Source organism: Argopecten irradians, chromosome 15 (assembly GCF_041381155.1).
Source record: "Argopecten irradians isolate NY chromosome 15, Ai_NY, whole genome shotgun sequence".
NCBI lineage: Eukaryota > Metazoa > Mollusca > Bivalvia > Pectinida > Pectinidae > Argopecten > Argopecten irradians.
In genome coordinates, this window is record NC_091148.1 from 27,430,789 (window position 1) to 27,446,814 (window position 16,026).

At 36.1% G+C, this 16,026-nt stretch overlaps 2 protein-coding genes across 2 annotated transcripts in view; one reads left to right on the plus strand and one right to left on the minus strand.

Moving 5' to 3' along the window:
* LOC138309326 (NPC intracellular cholesterol transporter 1-like) overlaps positions 1–16,026 on the minus strand; it is a 16,759-nt gene continuing 733 nt past the window's right edge. Inside the window, exons 2-9 of the mRNA XM_069250501.1 lie at positions 12,463–12,625; positions 10,935–11,520; positions 9,381–9,513; positions 8,559–8,785; positions 7,419–7,513; positions 3,931–4,091; positions 2,759–2,827; positions 1–2,115 (exon numbers count right to left, since the gene is read on the minus strand). Of these exons, the coding sequence (XP_069106602.1) occupies positions 2,032–2,115; positions 2,759–2,827; positions 3,931–4,091; positions 7,419–7,513; positions 8,559–8,785; positions 9,381–9,513; positions 10,935–11,520; positions 12,463–12,625 (1,518 nt within the window). The 3' untranslated portion in view covers positions 1–2,031. The remainder of the gene's footprint in view (positions 2,116–2,758; positions 2,828–3,930; positions 4,092–7,418; positions 7,514–8,558; positions 8,786–9,380; positions 9,514–10,934; positions 11,521–12,462; positions 12,626–16,026) is intronic.
* The window catches only part of LOC138309327 (peflin-like), a 27,287-nt gene continuing 25,226 nt past the window's right edge, over positions 13,966–16,026 (plus strand). Inside the window, exon 1 of the mRNA XM_069250503.1 lies at positions 13,966–14,119. Coding sequence (XP_069106604.1) covers positions 14,096–14,119 — 24 coding nt within the window. The 5' untranslated portion in view covers positions 13,966–14,095. The remainder of the gene's footprint in view (positions 14,120–16,026) is intronic.

The following is a 16,026-nucleotide window of genomic DNA, read 5'->3' on the forward strand; positions in this document are numbered from 1 at the left end:
AATTATAATTCATTTCAAATTAAGCAGTATTTCAATATACATGTAGCTGACAATTTGGCTTCACAGTATATATTATCATTATTATTAAAATCTAACCATATATCATATATTAGGTTCATAATGAGTAGATTTCCAGTGAATAATTAAGTTAGTTTTGCTGGTAAGTTGCACACTAATTTGCTCGTGTAAAGTTTCAAATAATGTCATTAATCGTATGCTTCATGGTATACGTAAAATTGAATATGCTTTAGATTCGTTTTATGAAAGACACTTGTTTTATTCTTATAAGCTGGGTGTTTGGTACTACCACTCCAAACATACAGCATTTCAACACAAATTAAACAAACCCTAAGTTAACTTGCTAGTGACATTGAATTGCATTTCTTGTCAAAAGCTCATTTTTTCAATCATTTTCATCTGATAATGTAATATTTGACATCATCATTTGTAATGTCGCGTCTGATTGGCTAATATAACGGCGTAATGATTTCATTGAAAAAAGTCCCACATGACATTTGAAATTTTACGGGATTAGATGGAATTATAAGTATTAACTTGGATATGATTTAGGTTATGGTGTTTTAACAGAAACAGTTTGATAATGCATTCCCATCACAACGGGTTATTTAGAGTACATAATGACCCGTGTGTAACATATATATATAACCACATAACATGCAAACATATTTACCTTAAAGATGCTACATCACCGAATAATGGTCATTTTTATCTATTAAAACAGAAGCAGACGAATAGGTATTGTTCCTCAGTAACGAAAATTACTTAATTTACACGAAAACCATTATTGACAAATTTGGACGTCTTGTTTTATTTCATGGCATATATAGAGAATGAAATTCTGTTTGTGTAGGAACAAATTAAATTTATTATTTTATATGTTTTTGTGTTAATCAGGCATTGTAATACACAATTAAACAGTAATTAGAGTTCAAATGCTAATTATTATTTGTGCTCTGTTGGAAATCATGCAAATTACGCACATATAAGTTCTAATTATAACACAAGAACAAAATACTTTCATTCATCTTTATATTGTAAAAATTAAATTGTAAAAAAATCAATAATATAATACAATAATAATTATATATCTATTCATTTGTTTGACAAGTATAAACGGAGGAAAATAATATGCTAGCACCATTATTACATTATTACATTGTATATCAATTATTATACATGTACTTAAAGTAATAAAATAAAGGTATGGCAAATTACATTATCAACTACACATAATGTATATCGTATGTACAAATGCTATACCGATTTATTTAAAATTAGTGTAGCATTGTAGTTGAAGAAATGATTATCCATCGTACGTGTAGTGATATATCTGAATGAAAGACAAAGATCAATCAAAATCACAAAATAGGTACACTGTGACATTCATCAGACAAATGACCAACAGATGTATGTTTCATGAAGATGGCATTGTAAACATTGCACTGGTCATCTAAAAGTAATCTTTGATGAATCGGACATTGCACAGATCGTCTTAGGTATGGAAACATCATATTCATAATTCAGTGACAGATATTCTCACATAAACCATTCTTTCCAACCCCAAGAAATTGGGAAGTATCAATGCGACGTTTAATACGATGATTTTTAAACGCTTATCATATAATGAATGACATACGATACCCTAGGTAGGAACAATGTTTCAATAAAATGATAACGTTTCATTTATGGATTAAAGTGGTTTCAATAGAAATTGTTACCAAGCTTTTGTCCCGATAACCATAACCATACACGTATCGTTGGAACAAACATTGATCTTCGTAACATATAATTTAATATATTTTACATCCGAGATAATCATTTTCCTGGCCATTCTGCATGGTGATACATATCAAACAAGAATATGAAATAGAGTGTCATTGCATCAGCACCTTAATTAGCGTTATTTAATTCCATTTCTTTAAATATTAATAGCTTCTTCAAATCATTGTTCATTAGGCATTATGTTATGGCATCCCATGTTTGTTTCCTCTGTACTGTCGCTTGGTTTAATTACTTGCGGATGATTATGGCACAGAGGGCAAAGGTCAACAGAGTGATGAAACTAAATGGTAGAGTGGCTGCAGCGGTGTTTCCCTACAATATTTATAAAGACATACACTTATGGTAAATAAGTAATCATAAAAAAAATATTATATTTAATACTTAGGTTTTAAAACTTGTTCAAATCAGGATTTGAAACACAAGACTGATGTCGTTATAACGCACTTATTCGCGTCCATTAAGGTAAAAATTGTAACCTTATTACGTCATACCTCCGCCTGTTATCGACGGCTGACTGTCAAATGAAAGTGTTTGGATGTTTCACTTTAAAATTACTTTAAACTTACACAATTATCTTACGTCTAACACGTTACTTTGAAAGCGTCTGGAAAATATAAAATTTACCGTATGGCCAGCCATTTCTTACGTTTTAAGACAGATTTCAACTTGTCGCTAACCTTAAATTCAAGGTAAATCGATACAAAGATAAAATCCATGTAAAACAAGTGAACACTAATTTATTTTGGCGTTTAGTGGAAGTTCACTTATTGCTGGGTATAAGGAATCACTGGGAAACGCTACAAGACTAGGTACAGTAGAGACGTATGACTCTCAACAGCAAAATTGCGTATCTAACGCAAAAAAATAATAATAATAAATACGCTATTTCGCTGAATTTAACAATTATCTTCAAGATCCTTGAAATTATGAACAGGTATATTCTTCTGGAACTCACCCCAACCATTCTTTCACTTTCGATTGTCACAACAGGTTTCGGGAAGGTCGAAACATCATCAGCAGGTCTCTGTAAAAACGAAGCACATTACTTTATTTTGATCCGAATATCCAATTCTGTAAAGAGAACATCACGTTGTCCTCTCATACCTCTGGTGAAGTACTGGTTTATCTATTTAGAACTGTGTATTGTTTCCAACATATGCGACAGTATAGTTTTAATTACTCATTATATCTATGCCTCATACCATTTTTCACGCTCAATCAACCAGTCAAGCAGGATTCCATTTCCAGTCTTGTTATTCGAAAACAAATGAATTTTCATTTTTGAGTGTTGATTACTTCAAAGAAAGAAGATTTTTCAAAAATGTAATAATACAATACATAAGGCATTCTGCTGAACTTATATAAAAGATACTACAAAAAAAATTGATAATTTCTTAATGATATATACATGTGTTATATATATATCAAATCTAATATGAATTAGAGCTATCCTAATATTAGTGTTTATTTCTTGACACTTTGAGCATGCAACGCCTGAGCCATGGGCCAGCAAACTTTGCTGTAATAGCTGTGTAAACTTCATTCTTTGTAGGACAAACACATATTACACATGCTTTGACATGCACATTAACTGTCCTTCCGTCCATCGCCACTATTGAATAAAGGGAAGTCAGAATCATGTTGTTGCTCTTAATTTCCAATAGAAAATTTCATATCTATTCGTCTTGACATATGACATAATTATCTCCCTTGAGGGGATATATCGATGGTGATGACATAATTATCTCCCTTGAGGGGAGGTATCGATTATGCAATCGCGACAACTCGGAGTAATTTCCGTGAATCTTCGGAAATATGTGTTACATTTCCGAAGATTACTGGACATTTCTCCGAGGGGATACGATTGGTCGATTGTGATGACATAATTATATAAATATCTCCGTTGAGGGGAGGTATCGATGGTGAGGTCGTTACTTTACAGCACAACTGAAAATATGACGTTACAATCATACAATAACATGACACACCAATCATTACCTACCCGTAAAGGCAGATAATTTAAAAAAAAAAGCAAACATTGAATATTTGTCATCGCTTAATCGTATATATTGTTTCGTTAATAAATTGGTTTTCTAATATGGTTGTGGAGTGCATTGTTGAGTTCACCTTGGTCGAGAATTTGACGGTCATGTTTGGGCTAGAGACGTTGGTAAGGAAGTTTGTATATTCCTTCTCCCAAGCCTCGGCAGCTCCCTTCTCGTCCGCGTTGGCAGAATTCCTCACAATGAACGAAGTAACAAGAGTGTCAGCCTCCGGGTAGCCCATACCTAAAACACAGAGGACGTTAATATCTTACAAACAACCATTATAAAGGGTGGTAGATTACATCAAATTAATCATGACTAAGTTTAGAAGGACTGCAGGGGCCTGTAAGGATTAAACTATATATATTGTTCACGTGAATATGTATTATAGACATCACGTCTTCTGTTGAAAGGGGAAAAAAGAAAAGAAGCGTTTCGGTCTATTAATTGAAATTATTCTTTCTGGGTCAGTAATCAGAATCAGAACAATTTAAGTAAAGAAATTATCAAAATACAGTTATCAAATATAAGTAAAGCAGGTAAAGCATGACTAGATATTATTTTATGCTAGGTTTACACTATGTTCCCGGCGACCACGGCAGCCCCGTTTCAGGCCACCGTGGACAAAACGTGGTGACCGCGAGACAACGTGAGACAACGCAGAAGGACGTGATAGACAAACGTGAGCGGTCGTGATTACCGTGTATACCGTGCCAGATTTTTAAACTGTCAAAAAATTTGCCACGGCAGTCACGGTACAGATGGTGAACGCCACGGTACGTAATAAAACGGGAGTGACTTAACACAACGTAACAGTGCGTTCGAGGCCGTAACAAAACTTCCAGGCGGTCCGTGGTGGAACGGGCAGCAAGCACGTTACCCGGAATCCCACGATGATTTCAAGTTTTGTGACGTTCTGTTGCGTTTTTTCCGCGTTTTATCACGGTTGATGCAGATTGGCTGCACGTTTTGTGCCGGTTTGTTCAGGTTTGTCAAGGTTTTGACGGCAAGCCAAGGTGGATGATAACCGTTTTGATGCGTTCTGTCAAGGCACATCACGGCTTAGAGCGGTTGAAATCCCGACGTGATACGGCGTGTTACGTCTTATTACGGTCTTACGTTGCAAGCAATATATGATGGAGTATCATTGTCTGGCCTGGTACATATTTGATACTTCATGGAATTATTTGTATTAATAAATAGAAATATTCATTATCAAACACATTTAAACCCTCAAATCACACCAAAGCTATCATTGCAAAAGGCAGATTAACTGAGAACCATTACAGAAAAAAAATTGCGTAGAAACACTTGGCTCTAATAATTATATATTTATACCAAATATAGTTAAGATTTTCTTTTATTTTAACATATTTTGTAATTAAAACTTGTTTTAAATGAGATTTCGGCAATAAATATTGTTTCATTTGCTCCAAAAAAGCCCGGCATCAGACTTTCATCCTTAGTAAGCCGTTGCGGACTGTGAAAAACGTATCGGAGCTTGATCAAAACGTGCAAAACGTAGCAGACCTCATCAGATCGTACCAGGCCTAGAGAGAACGTAGTGGTATTCTTGATAGACCGTGCTAAAATCGTAGTGTACCTTTAACCTCCGGGAACAGCACTTTCCCCTATATCCACGGTCTACCACGTAATCCGTAAAAGACCGTGGCAAAACTTCACAAGACCTAGCTCAACTTGAATACAGAGACAAAAGTAGCCAAAATTCCACGGCGCACCACGTTTCGGGCAAACGGGGCTAACGTGGTCGCCGGGAACATAGTGTAAACCTAGCACTAAGGAATAACTGTTGGAATAGATTTTGATGCAATATTACGAACAAAATGAAAATTACTCATAAACAGTAAAATCCATGACATGTGTTTTAGTCAAATGGAATCAACTAAATAGACTACCAATCTCGTAAAGTATTAAAGTTATATGTGCCGTATTTTTCATACTTACGAATCAAGATGAGCTTTTAATATGTTATTCAGCACCAAAAATTACCAACTTTTTGAAAATTACAGTGCTTTCAATGCATAGCTTTCAATTTTACATGTACAAATAAGAGCTGAAAATGATTTTTGGAAATACTAAATCATTTATTTTACATCAATAGTGAAGTGAAATGAGTACATAGGGTGAGACCATGAAGCCAAATTGTGGTCTACAATTTCATTACACATTTTTACAATGTTTTTAGTAATTGTAAAGTGACTTCTGCAGGTATGTTTTCATCTAAACATAAAAACATATTTAAGGCATAAAAACAACAATTTTACAGTACAAAATTTCTATGTTATAACTAACGTTTATAAGTCATCTGAAGCCAGTTGAATGATTTCAACAGCTTTATTCATCAAACCTTATGGTTTTTAATAAACTAATGATGAAAAAAATAGCATGTCAAAATTATCGCCCACTTACGGCACATATAACTTTAAATCATTTCTTAAGGGAACATTTGTTACAAGTCATTTTGCCGGAGTTGTAGCTGCCAACCCGAACGAGGGATTCAAATTGAGATGCCATTTCCATTTATGGAATGATTAAAGTTGCTCCATCGATTACAAATGGCATTTTTTCGATATCAAAAACAGGAGCAGAAAAATATTTTTTCTTCGGTAATAAAAGTACTTTAGTTTACTCCATTACCAACTTAGAAGAAAAAAATTTCTATTTTTACTAAAAGACAAAAATTTTAAAAATGATTAATTTTATTCCCGAAAAAAAAATCCGTGGCACTATTTCCTATATGGAATGAATATATAACCAAGAAGCAAAATATGGCATAAATGTATTTCTACATTTCTCATGAAACATATAAAATAAAATATTGACAAATTCCACGTTATTGTTTAGTATTTTAATTGATACCGTTGTAATAACAAATCGTTGATCAATACGATTAAACAGGTACAATATGTTCGCTGTACCCATACCAGAGACAAAGTCACGCACGTCAAACAAATGAACTACATAACCACTGAGAAGGTGATAAAATGATTTTTAGGCAAGACCATTCACCTAATAAGGTAAACACACTACTGTCAGAGCGATTTGAGCAGTTCTAGACAAAAGTAGCATTACTCTACGAGCAAGGGACAGGGTTCGCATACAAGATGTTCGACCACAATGTGTAATGGCGGACAGCGAGCGAGGTTGAACGTTTCACACGCATTTCACCACTATGGGCTTTTCTGGCATATCACAGTAAACCCGACTGATCTAATTTCCATTGAACTGGATTTTTTCAAATTACAAATTTTGATGTTCTCTAAGACTGAATTGTCAATTTAATTGTGCATGCACCAAAAGTAAAATAGATTATTTCATGTTAGTGTTTTGTGTTGATAAGACATACATATCACAATTAAACACCAATTATTGTTCAAATGTAAAGTATCGTTTATTCTCTGTCGGCAGTGGAGCATCTTTGGGGTCAATTTTAAACCAATGAAAACACTCGTTACAAGCATGATATAAAATATATCACAGATACTGGGGACCTCAAATCCTTTCATCACGAGCCGTGGGTCGATAGATAGCGGATATCGGGGACCTTACCTCCTTTCATCACGAGCCATGGGTCGATGGGTACCCCACTTGTACTAAGACATGTTGTGTTTAATCCAGTCAAGTCGTTGGTAGCATTAGGACGACTGAAAATAATACATGATTACTCCGAAATGTATGAAATCGCGGGGTGTTTCAAACAGGTTCTTATTTTTGCACAACTTATACATCGTCCATGCAACATTGGAATATTATGTACTCCACTGTCCCCATGTTACATCCCATTTATGAAATCAAGCAACTCTGCACAATGAAATACTTGCAAGACCCTTCTGTTTCACACATTTGTAATGACTGCCGACTACATATTTAGTTGAGTAAACCGACAGTCAATCACCATCGCTTCAGGTTTTATAAAAAAAAAAAAAAAAAAGAAAACGTGAAGTTGAGAGGTCAACGAAATTCTAGCCACTCAGTGTTGTTATAGAGGAATCATAGTCGACATACAAATGTCGTCAAACATTCAAATTAAACATGAACATTCATGGCATCCCACCACTTCGCGATGTCAACATATTGCATGTACACGAGCCCAATACACGTGGCTGGTATTTTTTTACCTCTCAACTACACGTGTTTTTTGTGTTTTTTTAAAAATAAAATCGGAAGAGATGGTGAAATAATTTCATATCATAAATGGGATGTAATATGGGTGCAGTGGAGTACATTAGATCTCAATGAATAGGTATGTGTGCGTTTTCCCGGCATTGCATGGACGATGTATTAGAATTATGCCGCTGAAATAACGTAGGCCAAATCTGTCCTACGATTTCAAAATAATATTAATAATAATAATATAGGCAAGTTTAGCGGACTAATTCCACAACTGCTTGCAGCAGAACAAACTTTTTGTGGCCAATGTCCATTTCATCAGACAAGTAGTAGTTCTACTCGTTTAAGTGTTCATTTTGTTTTTAGTTACAATGCCGCACTATTTTAATGTCCATATTAAGAAAATGCTTGATTTATATATACCCTGAAAGCCAGACCACTAAAAGTTAATGTTCTCGTTTTTACCAGATATCGCGAAAATGTTAGTAAAAGTGTACCACTGTCCACTAAACATTAAAAGTAAAAAAAATGGAATTACATGTAAACATTTTTGACAGAATTACAAATGTAATTTCTTACCGAGTACAGGCCTGTAGGTGATCCAGGTAGTCCGCTATTTTATAAAAGTGATACTCATCCCAATGGCTCTCGTCAAGTCGTGTGGCGTTATTCTGCCAGTATTCCAGGATACTGATAATAACACAGTTATCACTGGAGTTTCCATGGTAACAGATGTCATTTAAAGTGACTTCTTTCCCTTTGTACATAGCAGTAATGTTCTGGATCATTGTCTGTAGGTCAAGCATCTGAAAGAAATATCCGGAAATAGGCTTTTATCTCAATACTAGTTATTCATTGTCTGACTTAGTATATGTATGATGTTTGTCACTACAGCAACGCTAATCACTTTGACAATTGAAACATCCTTTGTCTTTTCAATTTAAGCTCCTTGAATAATTCCGCACTATCATTTCTTTAGATATAAATATGTTTTTTATTTCTAAATCATTTTTTTTATTTTGAATTTTACATACGAAGACATACACCTCATAGCACATCAGCAAATAAAAAAATGTTACATTGCTATCAAATTACACAACATTGGTCTTAATACATGCGATATTAATCAGATTAATTAGTGCAAACTTGTAATGTGGATAATGTGTGTGTATTATGGGTTCGCGACGAGATAGATATTATATCATGAACATGTTAAGGTTGACGTGGCGATAGAAATGCACGCGAGAAAACATCAACGTTTACTTTAAACCATGAGACTTCCATCCAAAATTAGTAATCTTAATTTGATCTTGCTGATTTTAAGGATTGTTATAACAATTAATGCAAGTTAGAATGCTACATATTACAAAGTGAAAAAACAGATTTCACATGTTTCTGTACCAAATGTAAGAATGCATTGTCAAACAAACTGGTGAACTTGATGCTGCCGATCGCCGGAGGCGGGAAAAGGTGTCTAACGATAGTGTTGTTGTCTGGCCTGGTGATCACAACTTGTTCTATTCTGTAGTCTGGCCTAGAACAAATAGGAGGTTTTTTTTATAAATTAGAACAAACAGCGATATAATAGCAGCAAAGTAGATGAGGTATTTAACACAGCAGCCTCGGGTTATACCACTAACTCGGGTTGATAACTCACCGTATCCACCTGATAATAAGTCGATCATTGTATAGCGTCACCCCGAGGATTGATAGGATATTTCCCTACCTTGAGAGTAGGACAAGGAAATCTGTCGTGAATCTCCTCCAAGGGTAGACATTTCCCTGTCCTTCTCTCTAGGTAGAGAATTTCCTTTTTCTGTCCCTGTTATTCCACCAAAAATGCTTAAAACTACAAATATGCGATACCACAAGAATATCTAATAGATCAACTTGGAGATTTCTATTTTACTTTGTTGAAAACTTGTAAAACTCCTTCCACTTTGACAAACAAGAATTTAAATCATATTGAAATATGCACAGCCATAGAAATACAAACTAATATTGTATGAAAATCAGTTAGATAAGTCTTATTTACCAGGTAAACATCAAGGAAATATACATGTATGAAGGAAGGTGGAATTCCGATTCCGATGATCATTGAGTCAAAGTTCAACACGCGCGTGAAACACGAGCGCGAGTTTGAATGGGATATTGCTTGTCCAATTAAACTGCACAGGTTGATTTTTTATTTATATATGACGTTTTAAACTTTTCTCGCGCGAATATGTTTTACGCGTGCAAACTGTCTTGTCCTGGGTATAAGACAGAGAAATTTCATCCTCACCGGAAGTGAGGATATCTCTATCCGATGGGGTAGAAATCACTGTCACCCGAGACAAAATCACTGGATATAAGGCGTATTATGTTTTTTCGTACACTCTCCTAGGATCAGAGATACCATGGAGACATTTTTATCATGAGGCTTGGTCTAACTTTGTGTGAAATGACTGAATCCTGGGTTCTGGGTTGGCAAATACCAACATTGTGAGGTTTTTGTCTCCTTTCATGTTAGATATACTGTTATTCTCCCGCTTAAATCGTGGTATTTAGGTATTTATTAAATCGTTAGACACGCCGTTAGTCTCCTGCTTAAATTGTGGTATTTATTAAATCTTAGGCACGCCGTTACTGCTTAAATCGTGGTATTTATTAAATCGTTAGACACGCCGTTAGTCTCCCGCTTAAATCGTGGTATTTATTAAATCGTTAGACACGCCGTTAGTCTCCCGCTTAAATCGTGGTATTTATTAAATCGTTAGACACGCCGTTAGTCTCCTGCTTAAATCGTGGTATTTATTAAATCGTTAGACACGCCGTTAGTCTCCCGCTTAAATCGTGGTATTTATTAAATCGTTAGACACGCCGTTAGTCTTCTGCTTAAATCGTGGTGTTTATTAAATCGTTAGACACGCCATTAGTCTCCTGCTTAGTTACTGACAAACTCCTTGTACTCACCATGGATACAGAACTGAGATGTTGGGTAAAGAGGGTGTCAAGGGTGCAGGTATAGCTGGGCAGTCTACGTAGGTACAGGCTTCGTGATAGTCAACCTTCTGATCACAGCTAAATGCTGGCGTGTTCATAGGTTCTAGTGTGTACATTCCTGGCCTGGTGTAAGCCGTGTTCTGTACGTGGAAATCTATTTCAAATGGCGTGTTGCCATTTGACGTAGATCCGATATAATCCAGAAATGATTTGGCAGTACACTTAGCAGAAGAACGGCCACACAAAAGGGTAATCACAGAGTCAGTTAATGGAGCTGGGGTTTTCACATTGACACATGAGTTGTACATTCCGTCTGCAAAATCTGTTGTCATCGCGTAGTCAACCGACAAGACTGAAGGGGTCCCCATGTTGCTAGGGGCCTGGGATTTGACCCCCACAGATGTGCTTTGATGGGGGTCACATGTCAGGAAGCAGTATATATTCAGGAAGTTTTGGTAACAGGAAGGACATCGTATAAGCAGTTGTGTTGGCAGAGTCATCATCTTTTCCATGGAAACCAGTTGATTTGCATCGCAACATGTCCGAGTGGAATTCCCTAAACATGGCGGTAATATCACAACGTTAAAACAGTAAAACAATAAGTATACACTCGTTAAAAGAGTATTTGATTTATTAATTCTATCGAATATTTGGTTACTTTTACATACAAGACATCATCACGAGCATGTGATAGGTAATCTATAATTCAAAATTGAGACCATTTCCCTATAGCAATTGCAGAATCAATCTAAAAATGGATTTCTGGAAATTTCATAGAGTGGTAAATGTTTCGGAGTTTGCTAGTTAGGCTGTTTAATGTGTGGGATGGACAATACATGTAGATGTAAAATGTGTAAAGAAGTTATGATTTTTTCATCCGTTTCTGACAGGGGAGATAATCTTCTATTGCAATTTTAGGAAAAGTTTGGTCAATTTTTAATGCGTAATTTAACACAGGATGCCGTATAGTTGTATTGTAAATCCTTGTTATATTGGAACTCTTGTAACTTTTGTATAGTTCACACAGAAGCATGCCGCCTGAGATAAGGAACTAGCACACCCCATCCGTTCATACATACATGTATTACATAGACAACTTTATTTATGCCGAGTGCTTATCTGGAAGAGAAATAACCAATGTTGGTATGTTTAGGCCATGGGACAGGACCCAGAGCGAACGCTCAACCGAACGCCATAAGTAAAAATGTAGGTCGGTCGGTGTCAATGAAGACGTTAGGAAGAGGAAAGTCAGTTAGGAAGCTCATTTTAGTCGCCTTCTATGCTCATGCAATATGGGCAACAGGTACAATTCTAGCGGTGAATACTGCCGATGAATGTCTTAGTCCCCATGGTGCACTGTCTGGCACTAGCTAACCCATTTCTAGTGATTGCCAGCATTAAAATCAATTTTAACTATCACTCAAATTGTAGATCATTTTACTGTATACCGGTAAGCTTACCCCTGCTATGCGATAGATTCAAAAGCAAACGCAAATACCTTTATATAACTGAGGACAGTATTGCTGCAGGATTTGTAATGCTGACGAGTTAGTCAGTGGTTTGGCCGGCCCGTTGTAGACACAATTTTGTTTTTTTCCTGCCGCGGTGTCTTTGCATTCTCCATACCATATACATTGTCCACTTTCTCCACCAGCATGGGCCTGCGAGATTCAATAATATCTTAAAGATGCCCCCACTGCTGACAGAACATAAATGATACTCATCATTTAAACAACAATTGGTGTTTAATCGTGTATATATACGTCTAATTAACACAAAAAATATAACATTAAATAATTTATTATGCTTTTGGTGCATGCGCAGCCAGAACTTCATTCTATATAGAACATAGTGTCACAGAACTTTTTCGAGATGCAATTAATTATTTCTTATATTTTTATCTTGACTTAAAATTAGAAGCTCAAACTTTTCAAACGGTGGTAATGGTGTAAAGTAAGTAATTTTTGTATCTGAAGAAAAATACTAAATCGTCTGCTCCTGTCTTTGATAGTGAAAACAATACCATTTGTCAGCGGTGGAGCATCTTTAACATTTTGTGGATATATCTACAGTATTCGTTTTCAAAACAAGAAAATAATTGTATATGAAACACAACATTTTTTCAACGTAAATTATCCTGTCATAGTAAAATTGATGAGTTGATTTGCTACCCACATTTTGGTCCCATATTCTTGCTACATATTTTGCTGAACATCTTTTTATTTTGCATTATGAGATGATATTCAATACATATGACCAAAATGCGGATCGCATATTCACTCAGCAATCTTACGTTGACAGGATAGTTTACTTTGGAAAAAAAATGCAATTGCTGAAAGTACAATTTGTGTCAACTGGACATGAATTGAAAAGGAATTTACTTTTTTACAAACTCTCTGTATTATATGTATAAAGTGAGGGGCCGCGGTGGCCGGGTGGTTAAGATGTCTTGACACATTACCACAAGCCATCCACCTATGACTATGACTGTTATTAGGACGTTAAACTAACAAAAATCTAAAACCCGTATACAGTGAAATTCTGACTAGCATATAACTTTTGTGGCGGTTACAGTACAGTTGGGTACGGTTGCTTTTATCGTAGTTTATCAGCTTGGCTTTGCATGCTATCAGATAAGTGACCGTTCCTGGGTTCGTGCACAGTCAATAAACTTGGTGGTAGCTGTGGGATAATGCGACTACTCACTGATACATGTGTATTGTAGTCTTGGATGGACGACCGACCGTACCCCAACCTCTGCAGGTTAACTTTGGTGGCAGCGGTGGGATAATATGACGACTTACGGATAAATGTGTATTGTAATCTTGGATGGATGACCGACCGTACCCCAACCTCTGCAGGTTAACTTTTGTGGCAGCGGTGTGATAATGTGACGACTCACGGGTAAATGTGTATTGTAGTCTTGGATGGATGACCAACCGTACCCCAACCTGTGCATGTTAACTTTGGTGGCAGCGGTGGGATAATGCGACGACTCGTGGATAAATTAATGTGTATTATAATCTTGGATGGACGACCGACCGTACCCCAACCTCTGCAGGTTAAATTTGGTGGCAGCTGTTGGATAATGCGACGACTCACGTGTAAATGTGTATTGTAGTCTTATATGGATGACCGTCCGTACCCCAACATCTGTAAGTTAACTTTGGTGGCAGCGGTGGGATAATGTGACGACCCATGGATATAAATATATATATGACTCTAAATTTGGGTGTCGTATTTATGTATTGCAAAATTTAACAACATCGAGCGCGGATTGCTCTAGAGTGGATGACCATTCCATTCATTTGTATCCAGCACCATGTTCCATTTAGCGGAACGTTGCCGTTGGTGAAAGATGTCCTTGTTCCATTTTAACAAAACTCTGCATATATGTTGAAAACGTATTTTACGGTTTCTCCGCACTTCTATATCCTGTTTACTAAACCCAGCTATGGTAATCGTATATGTTTTGCAGAAATTACGACAGAGCTCCTCATGTTACAACCGGAAAAAGTGTTTTTGCATCAACTTACACAACGAAAATGGCGTTAAAAAGTGTAATTATCTTTGGTAACAAAACAAGAAAATAACTGCACGTTTACTTTGGTGGCAGCGGTGGGATATATAGTGTCACGTAGTCTGATAAACCTGACCATGGATATTATTACACTTTGTTGCGCATATGTATTAGGCAAAAAAACTAATGTTTTCAAAAACCCTAATAATATAGGCAGATTTGGTGGACTACGTGTGGCCACTCATTTACTCGTGATACGTGTATATAATTGTGTGATTTAGTGCATGTCGTGTCTGATATATAAAACTTTCCCAACGCGTGACTGTTGTTTACATGTTTATCAAACTCGAGTAAGTTGATTTTTATATTTTGAAAAGACTCGAGCTTAAGCGAGTGTCTTTTTAAAATATGAAAATTAACATACGAGAGTTCAGATAAACATGATAAACAATAACAGTCATGTGTTGGGGAACTTGTTTATCCCATAACTTTATATAAACCGTGATGATCGTTTTCTCGTCTTCATTCAGGGAACCACCATATACAATGTATAATGATATCTTTTCTCCATAAAATATAGTGCCTAGAGATAGAGCCATTTTTGTTATTGTTTAATACTTTGAATAAGCAACTAACTGTTATACAGTAAGTTGAATGCTTAAAAAGAAAATGCGTTATGAAACTAGTAACCAATCGGAATTAATTAGAGATCTTAAAGTTGACCAATCAGAGGCGCCGTACATGTAGGTGTTTACACACTAGATTGTGTAAACATCAATGATAACCAAATACTATTGAATTTATCACATGGTGTTTCCATTGTGAAACATGCATAGTTATGGGATAGCATTGTATTCATTTACTGTATTAACAGGTATACGTAGTTGTTTATAGGCACTATGTTATGGCAGAAATATATAAATTGGTATGGTGACAAGTTTCCGTGAATGAAGACGAGAAAATGGTCACCGCGGTTTCAATATGGAGATAAAGTAATGGGATAAGCATCTTTTCATTCAACATCTTTAGTTTTTACATAACATTGAAAACAGTAGTATTCGTGTTATGTGTACAGTGAAATAGCAAAATGTGCACATGATGATTTACTCGCTACGTACACTTTTTTCTTATGTTCTTGTTGTTTATGAGTCTCGCATTAAAAGTATTCTAATTATACAAGCCACACCGACCCGCTTCTTTTGAATATATGATATATATCATAAGACTCTTTCATATATCGGGTTAAGATGTCCCGACATATTACCACAAGCCCTCCACCTCTGGGATGCGGGTTCGAATCCCATGTGGGGCAGTTGCCAGGTACTGACCGCTGGTCGGTGGTTTTTCTCCGGGTACTCCGGCTTTCCTCCACCAACAAACCTGGCACGTCCTTACATGACCCTGGCTGTTAATAGGACGTAAAAATAAACAAACCAAAACTCTTTCATATGTGGACATGAATGAATGGGATATTCTACCCGAGGGTCACAAAAAATGTAGTAAAACCCGAGGCTTGTCGAGAACATTTTGTGATCCGGAGGG